This window comes from Notolepis coatsorum (assembly GCF_963971535.1).
Source record: "Notolepis coatsorum genome assembly, chromosome: 11".
Classification (NCBI taxonomy): Eukaryota; Metazoa; Chordata; class Actinopteri; order Aulopiformes; family Paralepididae; genus Notolepis; species Notolepis coatsorum.
In genome coordinates this window covers 106,389,471-106,405,197 of record NC_140175.1, presented here as the reverse complement: position 1 = coordinate 106,405,197, position 15,727 = coordinate 106,389,471, and the positions used below count along the sequence as shown (strand labels likewise).

General features: G+C 41.8%; 1 protein-coding gene across 1 annotated transcript in view; it reads left to right on the top strand.

Annotated features, from left to right (window-relative positions):
* phf24 (PHD finger protein 24) overlaps positions 1-15,727 on the top strand; it is a gene marked incomplete at its 3' end in the record, with an annotated part of 97,661 nt that overhangs the window by 1,682 nt on the left and 80,252 nt on the right. Inside the window, 1 exon segment of the mRNA XM_084325214.1 lies at positions 2,891-3,076. Within this exon segment, the coding sequence (XP_084181340.1) occupies positions 2,891-3,076 (186 nt within the window).

Below are 15,727 nucleotides of genomic sequence, written 5' to 3'. Positions count from 1 at the left end.
ATCACTTCATAACAGCACCCCCTTTCATTGGAAGGGCACCCATAGGGAAGGTCAACATCATTGTAAAGGCAGTTTATAGGTCACTGTATCACATGTTCTCCGCTAGAAGAAAGTCATTAAGACTAAGGCTGCGGTTACACCTTTCGTTTCATTTTCGTATCATTGTCATATGCGTTTCGCCGCGACGTCGTGCGCCTCGAGTCACACTTTCGTTTTTTTTCTTCGTTTTTGTCACCTGAGCACACTGATGTAGTACACTGCCAAAGCAGTAGGTGGCAGTAGGTGGCAAACATGAAGGCAATTTCAACCAATCAGAACTTGAATGTGCCAATACACTTCCTGGAAGCTCCAGCAAAGAAAATGTCAACAAGGCAGGCTCCTATGCCGTGCCACCATCTTGCCTATTTACTCAATGCAGCAATTATTTTCAGCAAAGCCTAATAAAGTGCAATAAACAAAACGGATACATTCACTGTGTGTTCTGCCTGTCATTTGTTGATGAAACAAAACTAACATCAACACAAGTGACCACCAAGAGCGGATAGTTTAGTCTAAAAAAAGATCGGTAGCATTGTTAGCTGCATGCTAACGTCAATGGAATTTGCCATTATAACAGTATAGCATTGTGGCTAGCAGCTAACGTTAGCTCACGCTACTTAGCCAGCACCAAACTGATGATATCGGAGCTATCAGTAGTTAGATAACATTAGAGACAACGCTGTGTGTATTAAACAAAGGTGAATAGATGACTGGGCCATTTTGTTTAATGCTTGTTAAGTTGAAAGAGGAGCTTTGAGCTAACAGGGTTTGATAGCTAACACTAGCTCATGTTATCCAGTGGCAGTGCCAATCGGTAATGCTAGCAGAATGAATGGATGTAAACTTTATTTAACATATTGCATATGGGTACAATACAATACGGCTCAATACAAACAATTGTTAAGGGAATGCAGACTGTTGTAGCTTGGACTGGGGTCCTTATAACAATAACTTGACAACACATAGTAGCTGCAGCTATTTGGTTTGGGACAGCTCTGCTGTCACCGGAAGGGCACGCAGATGGTATCTACTGCGCATGGGCGTTTTCACAACAACGGCTCCATGCAGACTACACGCTGTTGTCGGCGCGTTTTTTTGCGTTTCTCCAAAACGCAAACACAATTTAGCGTTTCAGCCGTATCCACAAAAAAACGCCAAAAAAACGCATTTCTGTGTAATAGGGACATGAAACGTATTCAAAACGTATAAAAAAAACGCCACAAATACACTAGTCTAACCATGGCCTAAGACAATTGTCTTGCTCTAGAGGGCACATCATCGTCTTTTATTGCATGAAGGCCACTCAATACTTTCCCCCCATTTGTCCCGCCTCTCACTTGGAACGACATTAGAGACACCTGTAGGTCAAGTTTATCCCACTGTAAGAGCATCTACTGTATGACATCACATCCCACTTTTCACAGGTCTCCCTAAGAAAACCACAGAGGCTTCAGCTCATCCAAAACTCTGCAGCCAGACTGCTAACTAGAACCAAAAGGAGAGAGCACATTAGTCCAGTCTTAGCTGCTTTATACTGGCTTCCTGTAACATTTAGAATTGACTTCAAGGTCCTCCTCCTTACATACAAAGCTCTAAATGGACAGGGACCTAGCTACATCGCCAACACTAATAAATTACAGGCCAGTCAAAAAGGATTGGTGATGCAGCCTTTATCAACTACGGCCAAAAACTATGGAACAGACTGCCCAAAAACATCAGGGAAGCCAACTCACTAGCTTAAAACCTCTTTACTCAGGCATTTAAATTAAACATCAGGGATATCCTGACACAAATTGTACTTTACCTGCACTATTCTTATTCTGCCTACTTTCATACACTTCCTATCTAATTCATGTGTCAGTTCTATGCTAATTGTATCTCACTACCTCTTATGCGCTGCTAAAACTGAACTTTGTAAAGAAACAAAAAGTTGAGAGCGATGCACTTCTCTGTTGTTCTATAAGGTAATTTAGGACTGAACTTTGTAAAGCTCTGTTGTAAATGTTATTGTATATTTTTATCAAACTTTTTTATCACACTTTTTTACTCTGTTTTATTACTGAATGAAACCGTAAACAGAGAGGCCTATTGGGATGTTAGATTAAAGCATTACATCACGCGCAGGAGTGGGTTGTGAGAATTAGACCATGCCTAGGGGTGGTCGTTAGACCCCCTAGGCATGGTCTAATTCTCACAACCCACGACTGCACGTGGTGTAATGGCTTTTATACAACTGGCGCATTCATCCAACCTATACCTACCTACCTATCTATCTATCTATCTATCTATCTATCTATCTATCTATCTATCTATCTATCTATCTATCTATCTATCTATCTATCTATCTATCTATCTATCTATCTATATCTATCTATCTATCTATCTATCTATCTATCTATCTATCTATCTATCTATCTATCTCTCTATCTCTCTCTCTCTCTCTCTCTCTCTCTCTCTCTCTCTCTCTCTCTCTCTCTCTCTCTCTTCTCTCTCTCTCTCTCTCTCTCTCTCTCTCTCTCTCTCTCTCTATCTATCTATCTATCTATCTATCTATCTATCTATCTATCTATCTATCTCTCTCTCTCTCTCTCTCTCTCTCTCTCTCTCTCTCTCTCTCTCTCTCTCTCTCTCTCTCTCTCTCTCTCTCTCTATCTATCTATCTATCTATCTATCTATCTATCTCTCTCTCTCTCTCTCTCTCTCTCTCTCTCTCTCTCTCTCTCTCTCTCTCTCTCTCTCTCTCTCTCTCTCTCTCTCTCTCTCTCTCTCTCTCTCTCTCTCTCTCTCTCTCTCTCTCTCTCTCTCTCTCTCTCTCTCTCTCTCTCTCTCTCTCTCTTCTCTCTCCCTGCAGCCTCCCAGTGATGAGATGTGTGATGTCTGTGAGGTCTGGACAGCAGACCATCTGTTCCCGTGTCGGACCTGTGCTCGTGTGTTCCATGACGGGTGTCTGAGGGAGCTGGGCTACCTGCGCTGCGAGGCCCTGCAGGACATGAGGGAGACGGCCCACACTGTCACCGGCTGGAGCTGCTACTACTGTGTACGTCTGACTGCTGCATGTACACACAGGAGTACACACACATGTACACACAGGAGTACACACACATGTACACACAGGAGTACACACATGTACACACAGGAGTACACACACATGTACACACAGGAGTACACACACACAGGAGTACACGCATGTACACATAGGAGTACACACATGTACACACAGGAGTACACACACACAGGAGTACACACATGTACACATAGAGTACACACATGTACACACAGGAGTACACACACACAGGAGTACACACACATGTACACACAGGAGTACACACACAGGAGTACACACATGTACACACAGGAGTACACACATGTACACATAGGAGTACACACATGTACACACAGGAGTACACACACACAGGAGTACACACACATGTACACACAGGAGTACACACACAGGAGTACACACATGTACACACAGGAGTACACACATGTACACACAGGAGTACACACACAGGAGTACACACACACACAGGAGTACACACATGTACACACAGGAGTACACACACACACAGGAGTACACACATGTACACACAGGAGTACACACATGTACACTCAGGAGTACACACAGGAGTACACACATGTACACACAGGAGTACACACATGTACACACAGGAGTACACACATGTACACACAGGAGTACACACATGTACACTCAGGAGTACACACATGTACACTCAGGAGTACACACACACACACACATGAGTACACACAGGAGTACACACACAGGCGTACATACACAGGAGTACACACATGTACACTCAGTATTACACACATGTACACACACAGGAGTACACACACACATACAGGAGTACACACATGAGTACACACATGTACACACACATGAGTACACACAGGAGTACACACATGTACACACAGGATTACACACACAGGAGTAGACACAGGAGTACACACACACCGGAGTACACACAGGTACACACAGGATTACACACACAGGAGTACACACAGGAGTATAAAATACCGCCATTTTCATAAAATTAGACTTAGGTAGAGGTAAAGTAATCAATCCACCTCTTGCCCCTCTGGTGGAATGTGTGTGAGTACTTGCGCTTACACATGCAATTATAAAGGAACTTAGGAGTTTGAGTTTGAATAACTCTATGAAAATATGTAATTAAGTTAGCAGATAATCGTACCTTAACACTGAGCCATGAGAGACGTGCATGCATGTCAACTACACTAGCCCTAGGTGAGCAGCCTAGGACCAGTCTAGCTGCCTTGTTTTGATCTACTTGTAGCTTTCTGAGTAGACCATTAATGCAGATGACCATACTACAGAGCAGTAGTCTAAATTACATAAAACCATGGCGCAAACAACTTGACGAAACATCACTGATGTGAGATAAGGATGAGCACTTCCGTTTGACTGCAACCGCTCTGCCCATTTTGGCAACACCTTGTTGATGTGATCGGACCAAGACAATGTACCATCAAGCCAGAGTCCTAAAAGCTTCACAGTCTTTACTTGTTGTATGGTTTGACCCTCAATCTGTAAATTCAATTTTGGATTGTGTGATAGTCTATAATTAGAGCCGAAAATTATGCACTTTGTTTTTGATAAATTAAGTATACGTTTATTTGATTTGATCCAGTTATATATATACTTTTTGGCCTCGTCCCTTTGAGCCATCAAGTTCTTCAGTACTATATCTATCAATGGCGCACATTTGGCTTCAGCCGTGAATTTCCTTAATGGGGCATGAATGTTCACAATTTTCATAAAAAGTTCCATAAATAAATTCAAAGAGATCTCAGGGTCGTCAATGGTGCATACATCAGCCCAATCAATATTCTTAAAGGGGAACTATCTTATAAATGGCCTTTTTCAGTGTTTAGCATTGTTTCCTAGCTATGTGGACTTATATTAATATGATCTATGTCTCTAATTCTCATATTGGCGCATTCTTCCAATTCTCCTCTCACAATATTCACCCTCACTGAACTGAGTCATCTGAAAATGTGATGATTTGTGATGTCAGAGAGACTCAGCTGCATGATAATGTGGCAGATGCCACCAGGCCACACAGTGGTTTAGGAGCCCAGCCTCAAAACGGCTCGAGATCTTGAGGTAGAAAAATGCTGTTTTTGAGGACTTGATTAGAAATACAAAACAATGAATTAAAAAAATATATAATTACAGAGGTGTTCCATAAACTCACAGGAATTGTGTAAAAGTGCCCAAATAGTGAAAGAAATAGTAAAATAGTTTCCCTTTAAGATTTTCAAGAAAATCATCATAAACTTTTTATATTTATTTTGATAAACTTTTTCTCCTCTTTTCTTCTATTTTTTCTCCAATCCCAATTCCACTGTGCCAATTCTTCCCTCCCCTGTCTTGAACGTTGCTCGCTTATGCCCCCCACTGGCCGGTTGTAGGGAGGATAGAAGCCTTGCATCACGTGTCCCCTCCGATACACAAGGAGGCAGCCTGTCACATCTTTTCACCTGCCAGCGCAGACTCTCATTGGCGAGGTGTAACTGTGGGAGGCTCACTCTACCCCCGCCATTTCCTGTCTCTGCTCTGCAGGCATCCCCAACCGACCTGTAGGAGTCGCTGTCCACAACGTCCAGATTACTGCCAATTGAGTTAGTATGACGGCTGGCCCAAGCCGGAGGCAACGCCGACAGCCGGAGTCGAACCCGGTGTCTCTTGCGTTGGTGACGAGCGCAATGTCCGCTGCACCACCCAGCCGCGTATCTTCATAAAATGTCTTATATGATCTAGAAATTATAATTTTGGGACAGGCCCTAGGTAGCTTAGTTCTCCTGGAGACAGCAACTAAATGATGGTCACTGAAGCCAACTGGGACTGAAACGGGTGAAGAGCACAGATCGGGAGTATTTGTGTAAATATGATCAAGTTTTAATCCCAAAATTATTCATGGCAATTCTCGTTGGTTGGAAAATGAATTGCAATAATCCACAGGTGTCAGTTATGGTTTTGAGCCTGTTCAGGGTGTCCGCGGGACCTTAAAAAGTCTTAAAAAGTCTTAAATTCAACTATCAACTATTAAGGCCTTAATTTGTCTTAAAATGTCTTAAATCCGACTTTCGGAGGTCTTAAAAACATGCCATGTCATCTTATGTTTCATTGTGAAATCTGGGGGGAAACTATTAACGGGAGATAAATCAGGCTTTTTTCTTTCTTTCACGCAAACGGTACGCAGTGGGGCGGAACCTTAATGTGGTCCTTAATGTGTGTCGCCGTCGGGAGCTATTTCAGAACACCTGAGCATAGGTAACACGTTATTCAAGCCGTAGCGATAACGCTGACGCTTAGTTTAGTTTAATTGATTTGTATTTATTTGCACTCGTTAATTTAACATGGGAAATGAACGTGGTTGGTCCCAGTGAAAGATAATTACGAGGCCCGCTGCAAACTCCGCAAAAAGGATTTTAAACTGGGAACGATGGGAATAAAAGCAGTCGAGTCACACATGCACAGCGCTAAGCATGTTTACCTCTGCAAAAACCCGCCTGCAGACAACTTCAATATCAAATTTATTTTCGACGGCGACGCTGTCCACATCAACTGCTGAGGGACAGGTAGGTCTACCACCAATTACATCTGCACCTGTCCGGGTAACGTTCGGCTCCACGCCAACCCTTGAAGCTGAGGTACTGTGGGTTCTAAATACGGTCGCAAAGCATCAGTCCTACAATGGAAATGAGGGACTAGGAGAGGTGTTTCAAGCGATGTTCCCTGACTCTGAAGTCGCTAAAACATTCACGTGTGGAAAAGATAAAACGTCCTACATAGCCAGGTTTGGATTGGCTTCTTGCATCCAAAAAATCTCTCCACGGATGTAAACAAGGGCAAGGACACGTTTGTGTTGATGAGAGTGAGAGCTTCACCCCACCCTATGTATTTATTTTCTACCACACACCTACCCCCTCCTAATGTACAGTCTCCTCCCCATCATATTTATATGTATATATATATATATATATATGTTAGGATCTATGGGTAACAGTACTGTATATTTGCATATCATATATGTCACAAATGTAACAGTAATATATACATGTATGTCCCTATGCCATAAATGTCATGATGTCATGTATGTTGTGCATGTCATAAATGTCACTATGAATTGAAAATGAGGGACCCTGATGTAAACAAGACAAACGTCTTTCTCTGGTCTGCATCCCCTTATTATTGTGTGTATTGAGCTGTACTGTATTGTACCCATTCTGAAATCTGTTAAATAAAGTATTCATTCAACCAAACCACAAAAACAAAACAACTGGATGAATGACAACTTTATTTAACAGATTGCAGAATGTGTACAATACAGTACGGCTCAATACACACAATAATAAGGGGATGCAGACCAGAGAAAGACGTTTGTCTTGTTTACATCAGGGTCCCCCATTTTGAATTCATATTGACATACACAACATAGAATAGATAGAATAGAAATACTTTTATTATCCCGTGGGAAATTTGACACTGCAAATCGCTCAACATTTAAACATTTAGACAGGACAGGTCACGAATTAGAATAATAACACAAATCAATCAAGTTGCCTAGGATAAGAGTAGAGTAAAATAGAATAAAAATGAAATAAAATATACAGAAATGAATACAGTAAAAACATACATGACATGACATTTATGGCATAGGGACATACATGACATACAGGTATATACTGTAGTACTGTTACATTTGTGACATATACGATATGCAAATAATATACAGTACTGTTACCCAGAGATCCTAACAGAAAATATTATATATATATGATGGGGATGAGACTGTACATTAGGAGGGGGGGGGGGGGGGGGGGTTGGACATTTACGGTGGCCAGTTTCGAATTGCAGTCTCCCGTAGGTGCTCTTTAAGAGCGGTTTTGAATGTGGGCAGGGGTAAAAATGGGTTTTAGGAGTGAGGTTAAGCAGTAGTCTGACCAGTTTGTTTTGTGATGTTTGTAATCTTGTTTTTAGTGCCTTTGAGGTGCTTTGGTACCATGAGGTGCAAGCATAGTCGTAGTACCCTTGAATGAGTACTGAGAGTACCCATGATTTTTGCCATTTTGTTATCGTGAAATTGGTATTAAATTTAATTCTGAGTGGCATTAAAAAGTCTTAAAAAGCCTTAAATCTGACTGGGCTAAACCTGCAGATACCCTGCTGTTCTTCAGAGGACAATTTTCCGAAAGCCAATCGATATTAAAATCACCAAGACAGTACAACTCTCTATTTTCCTCTGTGGCCCTGTCCAACATGTCACACAAGCTACTTAAAGGGGACATGCATCGCTATTCCTAGCGCTATTTGGGCAACTTTACACAATTCCTGTGAGTCTATGGAACATTTTATTAAAAAAAGAGAGACAGACAGACAGACAGACAGACAGACAGACAGACAGACATACAGACAGACAGACAGACAGACAGACAGACAGACAGACAGACAGACAGACAGACAGACAGACAGACAGACAGACAGACAGAGAGACACAGACAGACAGACAGACAGACAGACAGACAGACAGACAGACAGACAGACAGACAGACAGACAGACAGACAGACAGACAGACACACGGAGCACTGTATAAACAGAGCTGCATATGTGAGATAACCAAGTCCCCTTCTCTCTCTCAGTGATCCGTGTCTCTCTCTCTCTCTCTCTCTCTCTCTCTCTCTCTCTCTCTCTCTCTCTCTCTCTCTCTCTCTCTCTCTCTCTCTCTCTCTCTCTCTCTCTCTCTAAACAAACAAACAAACAAACGCTGCTCTCTCTATCTCTCTCTCCCTCGCAGAGTGCAGTCGAGGTGTCGGGTTTCACTATCTGCCTCGCTGTTTGAGGACGTTTTCCACTCGCTCTGCTATCGCTGTGTGGGCTGCCTAGGTTGTGGGCGGGCATTGGCTCCAACCACAGAGCCAATCGGATCACTATCCGCTCCATCCTCGCAACGTGACGTCACGTTGCGACTCAAATCAGAACGACCTGATTAAATCGAGCAGGAAATGGTCGGACCTGAATGAGAGCAATCCGCCAATATGGTATTTAGAGACACAGACACATTGATACTAACTACTATTACTATAATACAATGCTAGACACTGAAAAAAGCCATTTATAATGCATGTCCCCTTTAAATACTGTATATTGGCACTGGGTGCCCTATAACAGCAGCCAATAAGTATAGGTTTAAGGTGGGGGGTTGCACTTATTGTAGCCTTCAATATCATTTATCATTAAATCCTGCCTAAGTTTCACAGGAAAATGTTCACGAATAAAAATGGCCACCCCACCACCAAACCTGTTTCTATCATGTCTGTAAATTGAGAAACCATAAATCTCAACCTCAGAATCTTCGAAGGAGCTGTCCAGATGAGTTTAGGAAACTGCTAGAATATCAACCTTATTTGACTCCAAGAATAGAGCAAGGTCATGAGTTTTGTTCCTCAGGCTACATATTAATGTTTGACCTCTATGGGTTATGTTAAAATGGTATGTGGTACAGTTATGCTGCTCTGATTATGTCCTCTTGAAGTTGACAGGCTTCAAATGTGAAAGTATATAATCTTCATACATTCTTTATTTTGCATATATTATGTTTTCTATGAAAAATCCATTTCTTCAAAGTAACTAGTAACTGATGGGTTCAGATAAATGTAGTGGAGTGAAAAGTACAATATTTCCATTGAAATGTAGTGGAGTAAAAGTATAAAGTTCCCTAAAATGAAAATACTCACATAATAATGTAGTATTAGCAGAAGTCTGAAAACACAACTCCATGCTGCCCGTCAATCCTGTCCATGTACCTTCCCGGTTCTGTCAGAGTCAGATAAATGACTTCTCAGCCGCGCCACGGCGCCTGAATATAATCGCGTCCTGGGGGACGTTTGAGGTCGTTTTCCTGTTTAGTACACATGAGATGAGAGGAAACTTTCTCAGGAGACGTGTCCCAGATGAACATCGTCCACAGTGGCTCAGCTTATCAGACTCAACAGAGGCATACAGGTTAGCCTGCAGGGCGACGTCGCTGTTGTCACTTGGAATGAAATGACGCTCCCTGAATAGAACAAACCACATTAATCCTCCCTCTAATTAGAAGTCGGACAGAAATACCTCCTCTGGAAAGATGAAGGAAGGAAATGCCTGTAAGAATAACCACATTGCGGGAAGGAGTAGGACGTGACAGCACTGTTTGACACAAAGAAATCTGCATGGTGTTATTAATCAACCTGCCTGGTTAAATAAGAATGTGCACTTAGTCAACTAGCTGGTTAAATAATAATGTGTTATAAGTCAACCTGCCTGGTTAAATAAGAATGTGCACTTAGTCAACTAGCTGGTTAAATAAGAATGTGTTATAAGTCAACCTGCCTGGTTAAATAAGAATGTGTTCTTAGTCTACTAGCTGGTTAAATAACAATGTGTTCTTAGTCTACTAGCTGGTTAAATAACAATGTGTTATAAGTCAACCTGCCTGGTTAAATAAGAATGTGTTCTTAGTCTACTAGCTGGTTAAATAAGAATGTGTTCTTAGTCTACTAGCTGGTTAAATAACAATGTGTTCTTAGTCTACTAGCTGGTTAAATAATAATGTGTTCTTAGTCTACTCGCTGGTTAAATAAGAATGTGTTCTTAGTCTACTAGCTGGTTAAATAACAATGTGGTCTTAGTCTACTAGCTGGTTAAATAACAATGTGTTCTTAGTCTACTAGCTGGTTAAATAATAATGTGTTCTTAGTCTACTAGCTGGTTAAATAAGAATGTGTTCTTAGTCTATAGCTGGTTAAATAACAATGTGTTCTTAGTCTACTAGCTGGTTAAATAAGAATATGTTCTTAGTCTACTAGCTGGTTAAATAACAATGTGTTCTTAGTCTACTAGCTGGTTAAATAACAATGTGTTCTTAGTCTACTAGCTGGTTAAATAATAATGTGTTCTTAGTCTACTAGCTGGTTAAATAACAATGTGTTCTTAGTCTACTAGCTGGTTAAATAATATGTTCTTAGTCTACTAGCTGGTTAAATAACAATGTGTTCTTAGTCTACTAGCTGGTTAAATAACAATGTGTTCTTAGTCTACTAGCTGGTTAAATAATGTGTTCTTAGTCTACTAGCTGGTTAAATAATAATGTGTTCTTAGTCAACTAGCTGGTTAAATAATAATGTGTTCTTCTTAGTCAACTAGCTGGTTAAATAACAATGTGTTCTTAGTCTACTAGCTGGTTAAATAATAATGTGTTCTTCTTAGTCAACTAGCTGGTTAAATAACAATGTGTTCTTAGTCTACTAGCTTAATAATGTGTTTGAATCTTCTGTCTACTAGCCTGGTTAAGTAAGAATGTGTTAACAATGGGTTCTAAGGTCGCTTTCACACAGGAGCTCTTTGGTCCACTCAGGTTAGTTTCCTCAGATAGTCCGGTTGGTTTTGGGTTGGTGTGAAAGCTCATTCAAACTCTGGTGCGGACCAAACAAGCTAACTCTGGTCCACCTGAAAACGTGCTTTTCGGTTCACCTGCAGGAGAACCCTGGTGCGGTTCGTTTGAGGTGTGAAAGCAACCCGGACAAAATTGCGCATTTCACAAAGCTGATCAGTTTATCCACATATATAATCTCTTACCTTGCGATGCAGCTGCATTCGGGAGATCGTGACATTCTGTGCAACACTAACAACATAATCTCCGGTTTACCCCAGAAGTCTTTCATTAAATAGATTTGATGTAGAGTAATCATTAAAAAAAATTATAATATATCCACACAACTTTTAGAAAGGTGCGGAATAAAAGTATTGCTTTTCCCCCCAATAAATTATTGATTAATATTAAATTAACATTTAAAAAAAATGTGCAGGTCCAAAATGTATGTTGTTGTTTACATGTTGCAGGCATGTATCCCCTCCCTACTTCCCATTTCCCCATGTGGAATGCACCTGATTGGATAAATCATACCGGTGCTCTAATGCAACATTTAGATGCTGAATTTTATTCATAGCCTTTTAAAATTGTATAGTGACATGAATTAAATCAGGCTTTGTACATGTGTTGCCAGATTAGATTGAGAGGTCGGTTAATCTCAGCCTTCTCAGCTGTGATGGAGACAGTTCATCAAGAGACCACCAGCCTTCTCAGCTGTGATGGAGACAGAAATAACATTATGTACATATTCTCAAAGAGGAAATACAGTAACTATCAGAGTGGTGCCTTGGGAAGAGGCTCAGGACATTACAGACATTACTTCTTTGTTCCCAATGAAGGAGGGGGGCCCATTTCAGACCTGAGGGAATTGAACCAGCACCTGAGACGTCTTCAAATAAAAATGCAGAGTAAAATAGTGCAATAGCGGGCACCCAAGTGGCGACCTATGTAACGCGCTGCGTCGCGAAACGGCCGACCCGGGTTCGATTCCCGGACCCGGCGTCCTTTGCAGAATGTCTCCCGTTCTTCCTCTCTCTCTCTCTCTCTCTCTTAGGGACTGCCCGGTAGTACTGTACAAACAAATAAAAAATTTACCAAAAACATAATAATCTTTTTTTTTAATATGCAATAGTGCAGTGCAATAAAATTGTTGAATACAATTAAATAGCCCTCATTTATAGTACAACTACATTACATTTACATTTAGCATTTTGTTATTTAGCTGACGCTTTTATCCAAAGCATGCAGGCAGACACATGCGATGGGCGGCACACACACAGGAACACACACACATGCAGTTAGTTGGGTCGCCGATGCGATTGAGTCTCTGCACCCATCCTGTCGTCCTTCCCCCCCAAGGGCAGCCGGGAGCAGATAGGGGCGTCTGCATGGGCCGCGCCCCGGGGACCAATCCAAGTGCTCCTGTCCGTCTTCGTCAGGGACGTGACAGCGTTAGCGATCTGTTGTGCATGTTTTTCCATTGGGTTTCTCTTATCGGGGGGGAACACTTGCAAGCACAGGGAGAACATGCAAACTCCACACAGAAAGGCCTGGGAGATACCCCACCTGGGTACCTGGCAACGCGGAAACCTGGACCCCAAGCAGGAATCGAACCTGTGAGCTTTTTGCTGTGAGGCGAAACCACCGTGCCGCCCATCGAGGAGCGATAATAGGCGGCTTCTCTTTGATGATCCTCCCGGAGCTCAGATAGGAGTGGGTCTGAAGCGGCCAGAGGATGTAGAGCGGAGGGGTCTTGAGGGTGTGTAGCTAGAGACCATTGACTGGAGGTAGGCGGGAGCCGTTCCCTTTGCCACACGATATGCCAGGTCGAGGACCTTGAAGCGGATTTGTGCGGCGATGGGGAGCCAGTGCAGGTCCCTAAGAAGTGGGGGTATATAATAACAGTACAATAATCACAGTTATATTATATAGTGTACATAGATGATATCCTAGTTGAAGCAGAATCTGTAGCTCAATCGATAGAGAACACATCATCGTTCATACTAATACAATTGGCAGTATTAGGGGGTGGGAAAGCCGGTGTGTGGGGATCGGACGTTGTGGACAGCGACTCCTACAGGTCGGTTGGTGCGCCTGTACAGCAGAATCAGGAAGTATTGGGGGCAGCGTGAGCCTCCCACACGTTACTCCTCACCACTGAGAGATTGCGCTGTGCAGGTGAAAAGATGTGACAGCTGCCTCCTTGTGTACCGGAGGGGACACGTGATGCAAGGCTTCGTCCACATTGCAGCCGACCAGTGGGGGGCATGCGTTCGAGACAGGGGAGGGTATAATTGGATAATATGAAATTGGGATGGGAGAAAAATAGAAAATGGGGAGAAAAAGTAGATAAAAAAAAAAGAGAGTTCGCTGATTGCGAAACAGGAAGTGGTGTTTCTAGGCGTAAGTGGCCAGTTTCATCTTGGCCACAGGGTACTTCACTTATTGGGACTATGATAACGGTGGTCGCCCTGGGACTGATATTAGGATAAGATCATAGCAGCACGGGGGAGGGGGACATAAATATAGGCAATACAATTCGATATAAAAATCTGAGAAAAATAAACAGTGTAAACAAAGGTGCAGATGAGGGTCTGTATGACGGTTATATATCGGTTATAATATATGTTACAATAAAATAAATATAGGCAATAGATAAATATATAATAATAATAATAATAATACAACAAGGGGGAATCTGAATATGTATTATGATATTCTCTCCTCTCCTCTCGGTTTCCTTTACTTACTTCCTGACTGCCTGCCCTACTGGCTCCTGTATTTGTTGTCTGTTACTCGTGGCTCTATGTTCTTGTGTATTCATATTGTTCCCTGTTTCCCTGTGGTTCTATGTTTCTATGTTTCTTTGCTTCTTTTTTGCCTATTGTCAGCGACTTTGGGTCATTGAGAAGTGCTTTATAAAAATAAATGAACAGTATACACAAGGTGCAGGTGAGGGTCTGTACCCTAACTGGCATGATATACGTCATAGTCCATGCAGGTTTTGGTGGTTAGGAGTCTGACACACTTAGTGAAGACATTCAGACAAGTTCTGCAGCCGTTGGTTCTCCAGCTGCTGGCAGCAGTATTAATGAGGAGGTTTCAACCTTCTGTTCTCTCCCTGCGGTCGAATTCAGTCAGTCATGCGCATCGTAACAGAGATATACTGATGTGAGCAAGGAAGCGCCATCAGGGGTGTGTGTGCTCATTCCACATGGGGTGGGGCTACTTCATGGACCCTATTTATGGATATTTCTGTTAAGGAGATATGTGAGGCTGCCAGCTGGGCTTCTTCTTGTACCTTTGTGAGATACGATCACCTCGATGTTACAGCTCCGGACGACCTGGACCAGGCGGTGTTAGGGGCAAACGGCTCCAAGATATTAAAGACACATATAATATATAAAACTCCCTTAGAGTGAGTTATGTCAAACAGAGTTGACTGAGAGAGAAAAATGAGAATGAGTTAAGGTTAAATAAGAATTACTTAACTAGCTTTGTTAAACTCTTAACCTCTTAAGCCCGAGCGGTCCGGTACCGGTACGAGATTGATATCATGCCGTAAATCCACCTCTACAGAATTAATGTTGCTTTTTTTTAATGTCGTTTTCTTTTTTTTTTATCTATGGACCTCAGGGAATGTATTCCCGTGTCAGAAATATTGTGTTACTATGCTTGAGTAAATTGTAATGAACCAAAGGAGAATATAAATTATTATTATTTAAATGTCTTTCCATCTTTGACGGTGAATAACACCATGCTAACATTGACCAGACATGAAAAACTGCCACTGAGCTCATTCAGCACTTTCTTGAGATCAAGTGTACTAAATCTAAGCAAATTAATAAAGAGCAGATGATTTACAGGGGTTTTGAAGATACAGTACTGCATTTTGCCATCCGGACACATGCAATTTGAAATATGAATATAGAATATAGAATATCAGGCCTATAAATTACCTTATTATGGCCAAGTCATACATCTATGGATTGGGCCAAATCTCTTCTTTCCAATGACAGAGTTCAATCTGGATGTAGTAGCCTAACACTAGGCGCTGTTACAGGGCAGCAAACACCATGAATAAAATCTACTGTAAGTTACTTTTGCATAAATCAAATCTAATTTATTTGTAAGGCCCGACAACACATGTTAATGTCCCCATGGGCCGGACACGTCTTCTTTGAACAAGTCAAGAAGAAACATCACAATAAGTCAAGAACAAAACAAGAACACCATA